General features: G+C 47.0%; 1 protein-coding gene across 4 annotated transcripts in view; it reads right to left on the minus strand.

Moving 5' to 3' along the window:
- The window catches only part of PLEKHA2 (pleckstrin homology domain containing A2), a 74,952-nt gene that overhangs the window by 33,642 nt on the left and 22,950 nt on the right, over window positions 1–18,360 (minus strand). For all 4 annotated transcript variants that reach the window (XM_077769474.1, XM_077769475.1, XM_077769476.1 and 1 more), the window contains one exon: window positions 13,540–13,703. In XM_077769474.1, coding sequence (XP_077625600.1) covers window positions 13,540–13,680 — 141 coding nt within the window. In that variant the 5' untranslated portion in view covers window positions 13,681–13,703. The remainder of the gene's footprint in view (window positions 1–13,539; window positions 13,704–18,360) is intronic.

The raw sequence follows: 18,360 nt of genomic DNA on the forward strand, positions 1-18,360 counted from the left end.
TGACTGGTCATTCCAGAAGACTGCCCTTAAGAAGTATCTTAGATGGCAGGAAGAGTCCTTCTAGGCCCAATGAACTAAATTAACAACATCACTTGAAGCAAATGCAAGATACGAAATTTTCTACTCAGGAGAAAAGGGATGAGGATAATCCCACGATAAAAGGATTCTCAGATCCCTTAAATTTTAGAGTAAGAAATTCAGAAAGGATATCCCCATCTTCCTTTTACAAATGAGGCTATAAATCTAAAATGCTGCCTTGTGAGTAGCCAGATTAGCATTTCAGATATGGATGATCTGATCTACACATTTTTTCAAATACACAGTGATCACATTTTGTTTCAAGGAAACCTCTATTGGGTAAAGAGAGATAGGTCCTATGCCCCTAGATCAAAGTCCAAAAAGGAGCCACAGCACTCCAAAATGCCAGTGAGCATCTGACAATGCCCCAAGGAGACCATGAGCCACTCTGAATGGACACACGGAGCCAGGGGTCCCTACTGGACATGGAGTACCTGGCCCACTCCCAGCCCCCATTTCTCACTGGAGTTAAGTGAGGGGATTTGTTCCACGTCACATAAATGGTGGCAGGGCCTGGACTGAAGTTCAGGTCTCCTGACTTCAACCCAATGCCCTAGAAGAAGAGCGATAAAATTTTAAAAGCTTTAGTGGCTGGCATTCTGGCTGTGACATTATCGCCCTACGACTGCAGGCAAGTTTCTTTACCTGTAAAATGGGGACGACAAACCCTGTTTCATAGGCTCGTTGTGAGAACGGCATGAAAATACAGAGGGAGAGCCCAGCACACGGCAGCTCCTCTCCCTGACCCACAAGGCTAATTACATGATGCACACGCCAAGTCTCAGAGCCCGTCTTGCACAACTCCCTCTCCTCACCCCAAACCACAGCCTGAAGGCCTCCAGAGCTATCTGGAATTATGACAGATGAAGTGGGATTTGGGGAACCATTCGGGCACTAACCCACACGAAATGACAGATATGAGCCGATCAGATTTCAACTACTTCATTCCCCCACCATCTCCATTGCTCCCCCCTCTGCCCCCTGCCTCCTTCAGCTCTCCCACTGCAGAAATACACAGCAGCAGTTCTCCAGGCCTGGTTACCTGGGGGCGGGTGTATCTTCACCACCTTCACCCACAGCCCACCCCATGGTCTGCTCCTAGGCTCACATGCACCTCCATCATGAGAAGCCAGGGAAATATGAGGAGTGTCTGTAAATGTTTCCCCCCATCCTCCTCCTCACCCAGGGGGGAATGAATGACAGGAGTAAACAGCTCCAGGATCACTGAGCTTTGATCCAGAGTGATGGCTCTGTGTCCACTCCAATTACTGGACCTGGGAGATGAATGGTGACAGCTCACTGCCAGGGTGGCAGCCCCAGGCAGACACTTCCTGGTCAAGGAAGGATGTGCCAACATGCCTGAGCGGAGGTCCTCAGGCAGCCAGCTGTCAGGTTAGGGATGCCAGGAAACAGCACCTGGGGAGGGCAGGGCGTCAGTGCCTATGCCAGCTGCCTCTCCTGGCCACGGCACTGTTTCTTCCAGGGAAAGGACAAGAGGACCCTGAACTGCAGTCTGTCCCTGACTGCAGTCTGTCCCTGACTTCTCCCCTCCCTGAATTCACATACACCAATCCTTCTCCAATTTTGGTGCACATCAGAATCTCCTGGGGAGCTTGTTTGAAAAGGCCCAGGCTCAGGCCTCACCCAAAAAACACCGAATCAGAGTCAAGTAGGGTGACTCTGAATGAATGTGGTCAAAACATGCACAGTTTTTAAATGTTCCCAAGTGATCCCTAAACAGGCCCAAGTTTGAGAACAACTGCTCTACATGACAAAATCTAGCCCTTGACTCTGTATTGGAGTATAAGTGAGTTTAAGTCTCTTCTTACTAGATTTTAAGCACATTGAGGACATGAGTAGAATTCCTCTACAGAGGATTCCTCTACAGAGCAGACTCCTCAACTTAAACAACAACAACAAATCACCATTTGCATGATGGGCAAGCTCCCAAACCAGTCCATAAAAGCCTGCTACATAAAAGGCCTCCCATCCACCACTGGAGAATGACGTTTCTTTGGAAAGACTTGTTCATGTTTTGAACTTGACTGTCACTGAGTCTGCAGTTCCCATGACCTTGGGTAGGATTCCTGAGGGACAGCAATAGGGTGCAAGGGGGCATAAAAGGACTGAGTCCAGCTACCAGAGGGTCAAGGGCTTGAGGAGAGGGATGAGAAGCACCTGAGATGAGAGCATCTAAACAGATGGGGAATGGAGACAGGCTGGCGGGAAGACTGCTATGTGAATCACCTGGGGATATTTTATTTTATTTTGAGAGAAAGAGAGGGAGGGAGAAAGGGAGGGGCAGAGAAAGAGGTGGGGAGAGAAGCCCAAGCAGGCTCCATGGTGTCAACACAGTGCCCAACAGTGGAACTCAATCCCATGAACCGTGACATCATGACCTGGGCCGAAGTCAAGAGCTGGACGCTCAACGGACTGATCCACCCAGACGCCCCCACCTGGGGATGTTTTTAAACAAACTCAATACCCATGCCTCATCCCCACAGTTTTAGCTGATCTGGGGTAGGGCCCAGGCACCTGTATGTTTCTCAAGCTCCCCAGGGATTCCACGGTGCTGCCCATTTTGAGGACCATTTGCTGCACACACTGGCTGGTCCTGCTGACTGTGCGCTGGCAATCTAGCAGCTGGTGAGAGAAAGCCACACCCGGGGGCGGTGGACAGGGTGCCCCTCCCAACCCCCTGCTGCACCAGCAGTAAACAGGGAGGAAGGGAAGGGCAGGGTGGTGGGCAGGGAGACGGAAAGGGGATTCCAGTGCCACGCGTGGCTGTCAGCAATTGTGTGTGAGGATGTCTGTTAAGTCAAGAGCATTCTAAATCTTCTGGAACAATGTAGGGCACAGTGCAGGTTCCCATTAAATGATGGACAGTTTCTGTTTTAAGTGTATTTATTTATTGAAAGAGAGAGAGAGCCAGTGGGGTGGGGCAGGGGTGGAGCAAAGAGAGAGACAGAGAGAATCCCAAGTAGGTTCCGCACTGTCAGCACAGAGCCCAACACAGGGCTCCAACCCACGAACTATGAGATCATGACCTGAGCTGAAATCAAGAGTTTCAGCTTAGCCAACTGAGCCATGCAGGCGCCCCGAACGACTGACAGTTTTTATGAAGATACTGCCAACACCTTGCTTTTTGCTCAACTGTTCTTCTGCCACCAAGGACCTCAAAGAAGCTCCCACTTCCATGAGTGGAAAGCGTAGTTTATTCTTTCCCATCGCCAAGGAAGGAGCAGACACGCCCACACAGAGATGTGACACACCTCCCATAGTAAGCCTGTTTTCCAGAAGCACCATTATTTCTTGTTGAAATAGAAAATTTTACCCATGTGTCTCCTGCTACCTTTCCCATCTTCTACTTAAAGTAACAAGGAACACAGAAATGACCAACTACAGAGTCATAAACTCACAGCACAGCAGCACTAAGTTTCTGGTGATCCCTCATCATTCACCACATGAGTCCTCCAAGGCTCAAGGTGAGGAAATGACTTCCTTAACGAGCCAGATGAAGGCAGAGTTTGTAACTCCCAACATCAGTCTCGTACTTTGGCAAAGCACAGCTGGAGGAAGGAAAAAGGAAGCTGATGTATATGTACAGTTTGTCATGCACCAGGCCTGCTGCTAGGTACTCCTGCACATTGTCACTTCATCCTAACAATCCCATTTTACAGATGGAGATACTAAGGACTGAGCAGGTGAAGCAACTTGCCCAAGGTCACACACACACTGGGCAGTCAGGCCAGTACTCAAACCCAACCCTTCCTGATTCTCCAATCTCATGCTCTCTCCTTTGTACCATGCCACGTCCCGGGAGACAATCCTTCAAATGTTACTAGGACCTGCTCATTATCTGAGAGTTGATTATCAATGAAAGGTAAATACAAGAGCAGGACCAGCAGGGTTACACCGAAAGAGGCCCTATATAGTTGCCCAAGCTGGGCAGGGCGGGAACTCGTCAAACTAGCTCTGGGGCGCCAAACTCCAGAAGACTGGGGATTCGGAGTAGAAAGAGGGAAAGAGAGATGCTGGCCTTCTTACCTTCTCTCATATCCCTCAGTGGTGCCTAGCAGAACACATCAGGTCAAAACCAGCTTGCTGGTTAACTAGTGGGAGAAGGAGGAAGGGAATGTATGTGGAAATCCCACAGCTAGGCCCTCAGCCAACATAGCTGCCCAGGGGCTGAAACCACAACTCCAACCACCAGAAGCCAAGGCCAGACACAGACTCTCAGAAAAGAAAGACTTGCCTGACAAGAGCCGTGTAATGAGAACAGAGGGGAGAGCCTAATTCCCTCTGCCCCACATTCCACAGCCCTCACCCTGGAAAAAGAATAACCAAAAGGAAAGTACCCAAGCTACTCCCAGGGATTAGGTGAGCAGACAGTGGCCTGACCTGCTGCTCTGGTGTCAGACACTTCTCCTCCCCTCTACTCTGTAGCTCCACTTCCTGATAACCAACTTGAGGAAGAGTGAAAATGCCCATGGCTATTCTCCTCATTCTCCAGTTCAAAATATGCATTTAATCTCTGCCTTCCAGAAAAGTTGACCCTGTATGATAAACTTCTGTGTTGGTAGAATGCTTGCATTCTATTATCTGGATGCCTCTTTTCCACCGACATACAGCAGCACCGGCTTCAGCCAGGACAGACTTTATGATTTCTAAGTCTCTTCGCCACCATGCTTCCAGCCCCTTTATTTTCCTCCCCCAAATCCTGGTGATAGTGACCTGAAGACACGTGCCAAGGCCCGGGCTCTAGATAATCCTTGGACACATTCAGATTCCACGACTCCAACTACTGGCCACCAAAATGATTCTAAAACCTTAAACCCAATAAGCCAACCCCTTCAGGGCACCTGGGTGGTTCAGTCGGTTGAGCGTCCGACTCTTGATTTCAACTCAGGTGATGATCTCATGTTTCATGGGGTCAAGCCCCATATCGGGCTCTGCACTGACAGCCTGCTTGTGATTCACTCTCTCCCTCTCTCTCTCTCCCTCTGCCTCTCCTGTGCTTGCTCTCTCAAATAAATAAAAACTTTTAAAAAATCTAAAATTTTTTTTAAAAAGCCAACCCCTTCACCCCTGTGCTCAAGGCAGCCTCCTCCACAGATGCCTCAAATTTAGGAGTCATTTTCTCTCCAGCTTTGAACTGGCCCCGTTCCCCACTGCCCCACATCTGCCCAGTCAGAGGGCACACTCTCTCCCAGTCAGCCTGGCACTAAACCTCCAACTGCTCTCCTTCACCCTTCCATCAGTCACCAAGGCTGTCATTTTCTTCCTTCACGGGGCCTCTGGATCTGTGCCTTCCTCCCTACTCTCTGTGCACCACCGCTGCTGACATTCCAGGAAATCCCAGGACAAATGCCTGGCTGTGAACAAGTAAAATCTCAGTGATACCTAAGAGTTTATGCAAGCACTTTCACACACATTATTTAATCTCTGCAGCAACTATGTCAGAGAGAGAGATAATTAATATCATTACCCTTACTTTATAGAGGAGGCCAGGAGGCTCAAAAACAATGGATGTTTCCCTAATAAAGTCATACTTCAGGTTGTCCTGTGCTCAGCTGATATGAACTAAGAAAAAGGGCTCAGAAGCAAAATCTAATAGGCAGTCCCCTCCCAACTATACAATTGCCCATTTCACCTTAGAGGCATTATTTGAGTAAAAATGGTAACAAAATTCCATTCTTTTGTATATAGTTTTATAAATAAACATACATGTATATGATAGATACATTCGAACAAATTGAAGGCTGATCTAAAAGCAAAACATGAACAATATAACCAAAGACAAATTTTAAGAAAATGTAGAACAGTTTCTCCACAGCTTCCCACGGGTAACATCTCTCAGCCTTCCTTTCTTTTAGTTGCTCGGACTTTAATACCAAGCACTGCTAACTATTAACACAATTCTCCACAAGTGCCTCTTGGTTTTCACTTCTTTTTAATTTAGACAAAGTAGCGTCTTGTTATAAAGAAGAGGAGGATTGTTTAAAAAAAAAAAAAAAGATTATACTGTAGTATTTTATGTTCCTTCTCCAAAAGTCCATGCATAATTTTAATTCTAAAAACATTAACTGAATAATAACGTTCCCTTAGAATTTGCATTTGGGTGAAAGTACAAATCTGTTGCTTGAAATCTTCTTTTAGAAATTTTTTCCCCAAAGTTACTCTGCATCCTTACTCTAACACAGTGTGGACAAAAGCATGCCAGAAATTCTACTTAGCACGTGAAATCATTTGTCTACGTGGAAGGTTAATATACATACCAGTAACACAAAACCCATGAATGAACACACTTTGCTCAAACAACTGCTGAACATCTAAAAGTTATCATGATGCTCATTTATGTAGAGAATATCTCTGGATAGAGGCACAAGAAACTGGTCATGTGGGCTACCTCTGGCTAGGGGTATATGTAGCTGGCACACAGGACTGGAAGGGAGTAGTAACCTGTCACTATATATGAGCTGTCCTACATTTTGAATTTTGTACCATATGCGTGCATTGGCTATTTTTTTTTAAGTTATCTCACTGGTTTTTGGCATTCTGACAGGATAAAGTGTATGATGCAAAAATCTTTTAAATACTGTTGGATTTTAGACAAATTTTGTTCACGGAGGCTTCTGAAAAAAAAAAACCACAATTTTAAAAAATAGCAATTTTCACCTAGCCTTTAAGACAACACTATTGTCGGGACGCCTGGGTGGCTCAGTCAGTTAAGCATCCGACTTCGAATCATGATCCTGCAGTTGGTGAGTTTGAGCCCCACATCAGTGCTCTACTGTCAGCATAGAGCTCATCTCAGATCCTCTGTCCCCCTCTCAGCCCCTCCCCCCACTCATTCTCCCTCTCTCTCCCCCTCTCTTTCTCAAACATAAACTTTAAAAAAAGAGGCAACACTATTGCTCATTTATATGTTCTATGTATTCCTACCACTCTTCTGTGTTCTTTCGGCTAATATAACCAAATACCCAAAAGCCAAATAACCATTTCTTTGTCAACATAGCTAAGGCTCCTTGCCACTTTCAATGGAAAGAACTTACTAAAAGTTCTTTTAAAAAAAAAAAAAGTAAAGGGCTTTCATTGCAGCCCCCGAGTTACCAGGAGAGATATAATCTTTCTGAATGTTACAATGATCCAAAATTCACATCACCACCTTTGCAAAGTAAAAGCATCTGTGTGTTTGTTGTCAATAGAGAGAAAACACACTTCACAGAGTACATTTGACAAGAACAACCATCAAGCACAACAGTATTTTCATGCTTCTGTTTATCCTTTGTTCAGGGCTATATAATTTAGTCTTGCAATTACTTAGGCAAGTGGGCATCATAAGGGTGGAGTTAGTTAAGCGTTGCTGTGCAACTAAAACATAGTCACTCTGCAGGTCACTGTAATCAAACAGAGCAGCCCAGTTAAGGTACCTCCTCTCCTCTCTCAAGACAGAGACCAACATTAAATTAAAATACAGTCATTGGTGCCATAATATCATAGTGACGTTTCGGGGAGATCTAGCCAATGTTTGTTTCTATTCAAGAACTATTTGTGTACTTGGTATCATCAGCATATCGATTTTTAAATGCATTAGCCAAATCTGTGGCCATAATCAATAATATGGAAACTTTCCACTTATAGGGGTCCTTTTTATGTTTTATTTATTTTTAAAAAAAATCTTAATGTTTATTTATTTTGAGAGAGAGCAAGACACGAGCATGAGTAGGGGAGAGGCAGAGAGAGAGGGAGACACAGAATCTGAAGCAGGCTCCGAGCCCTGAGCCATCAGCACAGAGCCCGACGCGGGGCTCAAACCCACAAGCAAGATCATGACCTGAGCTGAAGTCGGACGTTCAACTGACTGAGCCACCCAGACGCCCTTGATTTTTTATTTTTAAACGTTTATTTATTTTTGAAAGAGAGAGAGAGTGTGGGACAGGCAGAGAGAGTGGGAGACAGAAGATCCGAAGCGTGCTTTGTGCTGACAGCAGAGATCCTGATGCGGGGCTCGAACCCACAAACCATGAGATCATGACCTGAGCTGAAGTTGGATGCTCAACCGAGTGAGCCACCCAGGCACCCCTTTAAATGCATTAACCAAATCAGTGGCCGTAATCATAATATTGAAACCTTCCATTTATAAGGGTCCTTTTTAGTTAATGGGTTTCATCCTGTATTGGTCTGATGTCACCACTGCCGGTATTAAAAACGTTACCACACTGACTCTAAATTCTGTCAGACATCTGGGGCTGTTCCGGGTCCATGCATGCTGACCCCTGGCGCATACCTGCTGTAGGTCCCGTGAGCAGACGCGGTTGCTGGGCCCGCGATGGCTAGTACCTGCAGCTCTGTTTCCAAGGGCAGCCTTCAGGCTCCTCGAGCTGTTTTGCCCACACTGGTAGAGCCGAAACCAGTGACTGCCCAGTGGGGCCTGCAAAAGCCCAATTCCCTTGGACAGCTCTGAGGCCTAACCTACAAGGCCTTACCCTTGGCCAACTTCTTGGCAGACCCTCGTCTGGCTTTCTCTGCTTCCCTGTCCTGCTTCCCAGCTCTCTTAACAGCTTCCGAAAAACATTTCCTTAAGAAAGAACTTGGCACCAATCCTCATCTCAGTGCCTGACTCCTGGCCTCGGGGTCTCACCCGCACCAGGTGAGCTCACCTTCCTCCTTGGTGCAGTCTCTGCCCCCAAATGACTGCGGTTTTCCTCACAGAGAATACCCTCCTCTTCCTCTTCGGCTCGGCTTAGGACAGAGTACATAACAATCAAATGAGAGGGGCACCTGGGTGGATAGTCAGTTAAGCCTCCAACTTCACCTCAGGTCATGATTTCACAGTTCCTGAGTTCGAGGGCCATGTCAGGCTCACTGCTGTTGACCAGTCAGTGCAAAGCCCACTTTGCATCCTGTCTGCCCCTCCCCCACTTGCACCCTCCCCAAAATAGATATTGAAAAAAACAATCAAATGAGATAGTGTAAGTGAAAACACTTCAAAACCTATAAAATGCCCTACAAATGGGAATCACCTGTGGTAATGATTAATCTTGCCCATCCTTCAACACCTGGATTTAGCACCACCACCGCCATAAAGGGGGGGGGGTCCCACTCTCCCTGCCACATTTTTGTTTTAATCATCCATCTCCTTACTGACAGCGTAAGCTCCATGAAGGCAAAGATTCAGTCTATTCACGGCCGGAGCCTCAGCATCTACACTGGCATATGACACACAGGGCGTATTTAGCAAATACATGTTAAGTCACGTTGCTAACCTCCAGGAGCTCACTCTATTCTTAGCCCTTTGGGAAATGAAGGGCTCACAGCCATGTTAAAGATCACCCAGAGTACCTATAGCCCAGTGAGCACAAATACCTTACCTAACGTACAAAACCACTTAATGGCAGAGCCAGAATCTGATCTTTCATCTCTTGTCTCCCAGACCTGAGAACTCTCCACATGAGACTCCACCTTGAGGCCCTACACCTCCCTTGGATGGGCAGATGCACCGGAAAACTATACCCCCTTCTCCTTCAACCAAACTACTGGCATCTGGGCCGTTCAACTTAACACTGTACCATCTTGTTATAAAGCTGCACTGAGGGGGGTCTGGGTGGCTCAGTTGGCCGGGCGTCCAAATTCAGCCCAGTTCATGTTCTCACAATTCATGGGTTCGAGCTCCGGGTTGGGCTCTGTGCTGACAGCTCAGAGCCTGGAGCCTGCTTCAGATTCTGCGTCTTACTCCCTCTCTGCCCCTCCCCCACTCATGCTCTGTTTCTGTCTCAGAAATAAATAAACATAAAAAAATAAATCTAGCTGCACTGAGATTTTTAGCGCTACAGTTGTGTGCGATGTTTTCATCTCTCCAGCTAAACCAGAAGCCTCCCGGTGGCAAAGACTTCACTGAATTCACCTCCCATATCGTCCCCAGGACCTTGCACAGGGCTGAGCATGGATGTCAGTAGGAGGAAGCGGATGCAGGTGAAGAGGTCAGGCACGGGAGTGTCTACACCTGGCTCCAACTCCTGCTCTCCACTTAACACCTGTATGACTGAACAAAGTTGCCAAACTACCTGCTCCTTGTCCAGAGTGATAACAGTCCCTGAGTCCCAGGACTATTGGGAGGACTTGATGAGATAATATATGTAAAGCTTTTCGCACTCAGTAAGCATAACCAGCAGGTAATAGTAATAGTAGTAGCAGCAGTAGTAAAAACAGGGTCCATAACCACCAACTCCCAAGTAGCTTCAACAGGCAAAGATCAGACACAGGTTGTAAGGATCCCTGCTTATTAGTGCCTATTAACTAAGATACCACATCAGGCATCTCCTTTGCCCTATAAAAATAGGATGGTCCGGGGGCGCCTGGGTGGCTTGGTCGGTTAAGCGTCCGACTTTCGCTTAGGTCATGATCTCGCGGTTCGTGGGTTCCAGCCCCGCGTCGGGCTCTGTGCTGACTCCCAGCTCAGAGCCTGGAGCCTGTTTCAGAGTCTGTGACTCCCTCTCTCTCTGACCCTCCCCTGCTCACACTGTCTCTCTCTCTCTCTTTCTCTCTCTCCTAGAAATAAATAAAACATTTAAAAAAATTTAAAAAAAAAATAGGATGGTCGGTGACCAAGCACAGTTCCGTGCCTCTCTCCTCAGGGACAGTCTTCCCCACCAACCCCTGCCCCCCATTTGCTCCTGGGGATCACCTCCAACCCATCTTCTCCTGACTTCCGGCACTCTGCTTTGCCACCTCTGCAGACCTTCCACTCCATATAGGCCCAAGGGAGGCCCAGCCCCGGGAGAGCAGTGGTAGGCACTCTGCATTTCACCAAGGCCTCCCCTGGACAGCCTCTTCATTTGGCCCTCTGTGGTCTGTTCATCCATTCGGCGAGCACACCTTTATTGAATGCTGGACTCTACGGATCAAAACCTAAGCCAGATGAGCGCCCTACCCCAGAGGACCGCCCAGCCCTGAGCATCCTCTGGCTTCTCTCTGTTAATCAGAGACTACCTCTGAAAGCTTTCCTTCCTCCTAAGCAACATTGCGATGATGGTCTCATTATCAGCAATAAGGGCAGGGGAACTGGAGTCACACTGCCAGGGCTGGAATCCTGGCTCTGCCACTCTCTTCATTACATAACCACGGGCAAATTCTTCCCCTCTCGGCCTCACCCGCCTCACCTGTACAAGAAGGACAATAATACCTACCAATTAGATTTGTCAGAATGAAATGAAACAAAAACCCCATGAAGTCTTTAGAACAGTGCTTGCCACACGGTAATAAATGTTCACTAATACTATTTACAACTTATAAAAATATCCACTCTTAAACTTAGAATGGCTATTTGGCCATTAACACAATGGTGAGCTATGCCAACAGCTGAAAGAGGAAAATGTTCTAAACTATTGTTCTGAACTATGTCAACAGCAAGACCCTGCTTTTTTAGGCATCTGCCAGGCCAGCTGAAATCTCTGCTTCCAGGGAAACTGTAAAGACTCCCCAGCAGTGACCACAAGTTCTATTTGGTAATTCAAACTCAAAGAAGGCTCTAGCACAAAGTGCATCCAAAGAGCTCAGTCAGCAGGGGAGTGCAAGAGGCTGCCCTCGGCAGAGGAGGGCTGTCCCCACCGGTCCCAGTAAGGCAGCCCATGGCAGAGCATTCAAGGTCAGTGTGGGTTCTGGAACCAAGCAACAGTAAAATCAGTGGGCAGGACAGAGCAAGGAGAATCCCGACAACTGGCAACATTTGAAATCTGAGATGGTGACAATGCGGCCCTGGGTGATCTGTCACTGACAGCAAGGCTCTCAGTCTGTGGTCCAGGATATGAAGGAGGATCCAGCTATCAGGGGCGGTAGCTGGCAACAGTTAGTCAGGATTCCCCAAGCAAGTGAACCTGCATTAAGAACAGTCCTAGCAGGAAGCATGGCGGTAAGCACGTAGGTCAGGACAAAAATACTTTTGAATTACCTTAGCTAATATGATAGGTGAGTCAGAGAAGGTACACAGAGGGAGAAAAAGAGAAACTGAATGATAAGACCCAGAGACCATGAGTCACCCTGAGCTCACCCCTGACATACCAGGGGCCAAGTCTACCAGCAACAAAGACTTGATCCCAAGCTCCTCCAACAATGCTACTTCCTTTTGCAGTGGCTCTGTTGACCAGCTACGGGCACCTGTACAGAGCCAAGGCAGGGAAAATGATGGAGAAGGGCCAGAAGCAAACCCAAGACAAAAACACTTTAAGAGGCAAGCATTCCAGGCTAAGTCAAGGATATAAATGTCCATAGGGTTCATTCTGCACACTCAGCATTTTAAATGAAATTGATCAGCAGAAGGGTTATCAGGGATGTGCAGTGACACATGGGGCACAGTTCTATTTAGGGCTTAAGTCTTTTCTGGAGAAGGTGACTAGCTAGCACCAGCTAACCAGACTATGTTTTCTAGATCTATAGCATGTTCTCTCAGCCATCAAATCCAGAGGGCAAATGCCAAAGGTCTCTAGAGGGTTAGTCCCTGGATAACGACCTAGAGATTCACAGTAATCTTTTTCCACTGCACATCTTAAAGCACATATCCATCCCCTAACATTCAGACTTTCCCCTTCCCAAGTCTCTGAACCAGAGCCAAATCTCAGCCCCATACTCCTCCCTGCCACAACATGGCTGTGACCCATGAACTTGACGTGAATGGGCCATGCCAATCTTTGAGGCCTCATTCCACCAAACCTCCACTGCTCCAGGGCAATGGGAAGGAAAGAGCCAGCAGCACTCACAGCTCCAGAAATAAAAAGACTTGAGACTTTTTTTCATACCAGTGACAACACTAGGGGCTCCCAAGCCCAGCAATAAAAAGTAGGGGACCCTATCTTTGTGCTTCACTGCCACAAATCGCTAGGCAGGTCACCTAATTCTGGCCATGTCCTTGATGAAGTCAATTCCAATGTCTGAAACTCAGTTTCTCATCTGTTAGCATGAAGAAGCAAAACTAAAGTCACCACCAAAGTCACCTCCACCCCAGGATTCTAGTACTCCCTGATGCAGGAGACCAAAGAAGTCCAACATTTGTTGAGCTCAGGGAACCAGGCCACATTCCCTGCCAGGGAGGGGCCCCAGACTGGAAGAGCAGGAGTGGCCATGAGGCCACAGCCACAAGAAGGGAGGAAAGAAAGTAAGCCATGCCTTGGAGCCTGGAACAAGCCAGGCCAGCCTCTGCTGGACTTCTGAAGTGTTAAATTCCTGAGTGTAAGAAAGATACCAGATCCCCCAGGGTCCGGACAGATGAGCTTCTTTTTCCTCAAACTAATATCTGGGATGGCTGTGTGTGTGTGTGTGCGCGTGTGTGCGCTGTGGAGAGTTTCACTCCTTACTGACTACCAGTGTGATGCTGCGCACAAGAGACCAAGCGCTTGAGGCTAATCCCATGTGCATTCCTCCCAGGCAGTGATGGGCAGCCAGCCACCTTCCCGTGCAGCCTCTCACCTGGGGGTTGTCCATGTACCAGAGAAGGCAGTTGGCCTGGGTGTCCAGAATAAAGTACCTCCGCAGAAACTTGCCGCTGTTCTCATTCTCCTCGATGTCCAGAAACCCACAGATTCGGTTCTGTCGATCCACATAAGGCATTCCTGGGCTCTGCTCACATCACCCTGCATGGCAGGAAGAAGGGAGGTGCTGATGAGGAGGGTGAAGCTTGCCCTGCCTCAGGACCTGGAGGAACTCCACTCTGGCTTCACTCACCTCTGCAAGAAGGTAGGCTTCAACCCATCACCCTCTTTCCCATCAGCCCTCCCATCAGTCTCCTTCCCCAAAGCACCAAATGTTCCACCCCAACCAGAGCCTGGAAACTTCTATCAATTCTGTTCCATAAGTAGACATCCAAATGCATTAACATGTACTCAACAAATTTCCTGAGGATCCACTGTGTGCCGAACAGAGCCTCACATAATTCTATACATAAAAAGAGGATATAAGCCTAGACTTTGGGTCAGAGGCCTGGGTTCAAATTCCAGGTTTATCCACTTATTAACTGTGTGACTATAAACTATTTAATCCTCCTGCACCTCAGTTTCTCCACCTGTAAAATGCAGATAATTGTAGTACCTACGCCTCATAAGATTTTGGTGAGAATTAAGTGCCCAGCAAACATTAAGCATTTTACAAACACTAGGTATTATTATGACCCTTGTAAAGTAGGCCATAACCCAATTTTATACACAATGAAACTCAGAAAGAATTTAAGCTCCAATGCAAATACCTGCATAAAACTTTGCCAGGAATGCAGCCACAAAGAGCAAACCCTCCAGCTCCTGAAAGGTACTAAGGAATTAAATCGGAGGGGCTCGTGGGGACTTGTGGCAGGGCTACATCCCTCAGCTTCACTGACTTCACTCTGCTGCTCCTCAAAGGCCACCTGTGACTGAAAGAATGAGGAATCAAAAGGCTCCAACCAATGAACACTTTCATGGACTCCAGCAGGGTCTCTGATAATGGCATACCAGCCTCCTTTCTCCTTATCATTTCCTTCTGACTCTCCAAAGAGCCAAACAAAAGGGCAGGGGCTCTAGTCTCCTCCCCAAAGAGGATGAGCACCTTCCAACAAGCAGCTACACCCAACCCGGATGCACAGGTGGAACGCAGAGGCCAGAAAACACCACATGATGTTCTGACTTTCAAGGACAGACCCCACCCACCACTGGGTCCAGCTTGGCTCTGACAAGGAAAACTCACCATGACCCAAGCCCACCAGGGCCCTAAGCAAAGAGGTGAGCTGGCTGGCTCATGGCCATGCCTACACCTCAACACTGGGTCAGCAAGGAAGCCACCGAGATGCCCGCCCATTGTGTGCCCAGGGCAGGCCAGTCCCACCCTCCCACAAGATTAGGCTCATTGGAAGGGTAGCTACTGGTGGTGTGGTCTGCTCTCCCCCACCCCCACAGGGGGCCCTGCAGTGTGGAGAGGCTGCCCCAAGAAGAAAGTGCCCCCACACACACAGATACCAGTGAACAATGAATGCTTGATTGCAGGTTAAGATCAGCCCAGATTCCCAATGGGAACAGATGACAGGGGACCCAATGGATACTCGCTGGGTAATGATGGGGGTACAGCAGGCAGAGAAACAAGACAAAGATGAAGCAGCACAGCTAAAAGGGAAGAAAAGGAGAAGTAAAAGAGAAGGTGAGGAAAAGATAAAAAGTGGTCTAAAGAAGGGGCTTTAAAAGATGGTGGAGGAGAAGGAAGCGGCAGTACAGTGGGAGTGGAGGAAGTGGAAGCAGTATCACGTCTGTCTCAGGTACCTGCAGACAGACCCCTGCTCCCGTTTCTCAGCAGGGCAAGTGTGAGGTCAGGAAAGCAGAAGAGATGGGCTGGAGCCAAGAGTCAGGAACAAGCACCAGGAGAGGAATTTCAAGTCTTCTAGCAGACACTGGGTCAAAGACAGGAGGCAGTGCTGGCTGGGAAGGAGCACACCCCTAGACAGGATGCAGTTTCCCACCTCCCAGAGAATCAGGGGAAAACTGGAGTCCCATGCGGAAAGGCTGGGACATCCCAGGAATCCCATGCACGGTCCCACACACAGCTGCCCAGTCAGGATGAGGGAGCTCACCCACCCCTCAGGACAACTAGGCAAATCCCCTTGGTGCCAGCCCAGCCACAGAGATAGAATTTCCAGGGCGTTCAGGATGTTGCCACTCTGGGACATCTCTAAGAGAAAGCTTATAAACTGCAGCGGGATAACCAAGCTATCTCTAGCCCCAGCTGGTAAGCACAGCAGCCAACTTCATGCTGGCTTTCAAATGTTCCCTTTACAGCCTACAGGATTCATCAGTGCCAGTCTTTTTCTCGGGTCACAAGCTAGAGAAGGCACTCTTTCTACAGTCTTCCAACAGTCTACTTTTGTTGAGGGGCTTCCCAGTGACATGATCCACGAGTGGGAAAGGATCCTCATGTGCCAAAAGGAAGGATAACAAAAAGGATCCTGGTTATGTCTCCTGGCTATGGTTCTATCGCCGGAAAAAAAGCTGCTCAGATGTCCTGGGAAGCAGCTGAGTCACGGAGCTCATCAAGAATGTGGGTGGTGAGGAGAAAGGATGAGCTTCAGGAGAACCAAGCATCACGTGAAAACGTTGTTATGACTAGCCGACCCACACAGAGGCAACTCACTCACAAGATGGCGCACCAGACACAAACCTGAGGTCCTAATTCCCAATCCTGTCAGTTCATTCTGACCCCATTTGTAAATCCTTTGTCCGAACAGCAGCCAAGGTTTGGTGCAGGGAGCCTGCAGCTCCCGGCCCCCCAATCTCCTCTCCGTGCTCTTCAACCTGCCACCACCATCTTCCAAGTCCCCCGGCTCCTCCTCTTTTTCCTGGAAAGAACCCCTAATAGAGTGATCTCTGTCACCCCAACCGCAGACCCAACAAGTGGGCACTGAGGGAAGAAAGGGAAGTGCTACTAATGGATTCATGAGGGGAGAAAAACACTTTGATGGACACATACATAGAGTCACCCCAAAGTCCCCTCCTAAGACCAAGGTAAAGGTTTGTAGTGTTCTTTCATAACATCCCTCCAATTATATAGTTTTAGCCTGTTTTCTGACTCTCTAAAATCACTTGCTGTCCTAAATTTCCTTTTAATCCAAGTTCCCTGGTGTAAAACCTTTGGGTGGAGGTAGTTTTAGAGGGTGCTTTATCCAAGGAGTTGCCCTAACCCATGTCCTGGGCCCCATACCCTGACAATGACTCTCTCTCAATCTCCTGGGGAGATGTTCTCCCCTCTCTGGGGCTAGCCCTAGTAGCATAATTAAATCTTGGCTCTAGTAGCATAATGAAACCTAGAACCTTCTGAGCCTTTTGTCACACAAAAAGCACAAAATACTCGCGCAGAAAGGGACTTCGATTCCACTCCACTCATAGCCTCTTTCCAAAGCATGTCAAACCTCCCTAGAATTTTGCAATTTTTGGTGCAAAACACACAGTATAACATTGCTGGAATTTTAAAAAATTCACTCTGGCCAACCATTTTCACTTTTGCAGGTTTTCTCATGCCCCTATCCACATAATTGGCCTTTTTAAATTTTTAAATTATATCATAAACATGTTCCACATTGCTTCATAGTCTTTATAACCACTGCTTTTAATGGTTGCCTAACATTACTGAACTGCATTTACCATAATTTACTTAACCATGTCTCTATGATTAGATTATACTCAATTTTTCACTATATAAATAATGTTAAAATTCTTATTTTCATGCTTTGTTTCTTCTTTTACATGGAAACAGCATATATAAATTCCAAGCAATAATATGACTAGGTCATAAGTAACGATCTTTTACAATTCTTGAGACCTATTACAAAACTGCTTCCCAAAAAATTTTGTCTGTTTACATCCCAGTCAGCAATATATTGTTACCATCTCTAGAACTTTATAAATATTGAATGTTCTCATTTTAAACTGTTGCTAGTTTTAAATATATGATGCCTAGTGAGGCTGAACATTTTTTCACATTTGTTTCCTTCCTTTGTTAAATGCAAATCAAAATTACCTGTACATACAATAGGGTGTCCTCTCTCTCTCTCACACACACACACACACATGCGCGCGCGCGCACACACACACACACACACACACACACTAAAACCAAGCCAAAACATAGCCTCCCTTAATCCAAATAACTGAATAATGCATTTTAATGAAAAGTAAAATAGAAAAGAGGCTGGGGTGCCTGGGTGGCTCAGCTGGTTAAGCATCCAACTCTTGATTTTGGCTCAGGTCATGATCTCACAATTCATGAGTTTAAGCCCGCATCAGGCTCAGCACCAACAATGCAGAGCCTGCTTGGGACTCCCTCTCTACCTCTCTCTCTGCCCTTCCTTCCCTCCCCACCCCCCCCATAAATAAATAAATGTTAGGAAAAAAAGAAGAGAGGAAAATTTTACATGATCTAGATTTCTTCAGTATATAAGTTCCTAAGTATGCACTGCACTTGAAAATTGTTAAATATTTAATTTGTGGTAAAAGTGAAACTGAGCAAAAAGTGAATTTGCATGGAGTTACCCATTGATCAGCAACAGAAAATGGGTGAAATGTGAATTAAATCAAGACTGCTGGCCAACATTTGCAGTTGACCAGATGAAGCTCATTAGAAGATTCAAGGGCTTTCTATCTTCAAATGAGGTAAAGGGCACTGGGAGATATCTGTCTAAAACATCTCTTTGCCCATTTCAATGTCTTAGTTTCCATTATTGGAGAATGTTTAGTCCAAGAATAAAACTGTCCCCTACGAATTGAGGCAATTGACATCTTT

Source organism: Crocuta crocuta, unplaced genomic scaffold (assembly GCF_008692635.1).
Source record: "Crocuta crocuta isolate KB4526 unplaced genomic scaffold, BGI_CrCroc_1.0 scaffold698, whole genome shotgun sequence".
Classification (NCBI taxonomy): Eukaryota; Metazoa; Chordata; class Mammalia; order Carnivora; family Hyaenidae; genus Crocuta; species Crocuta crocuta.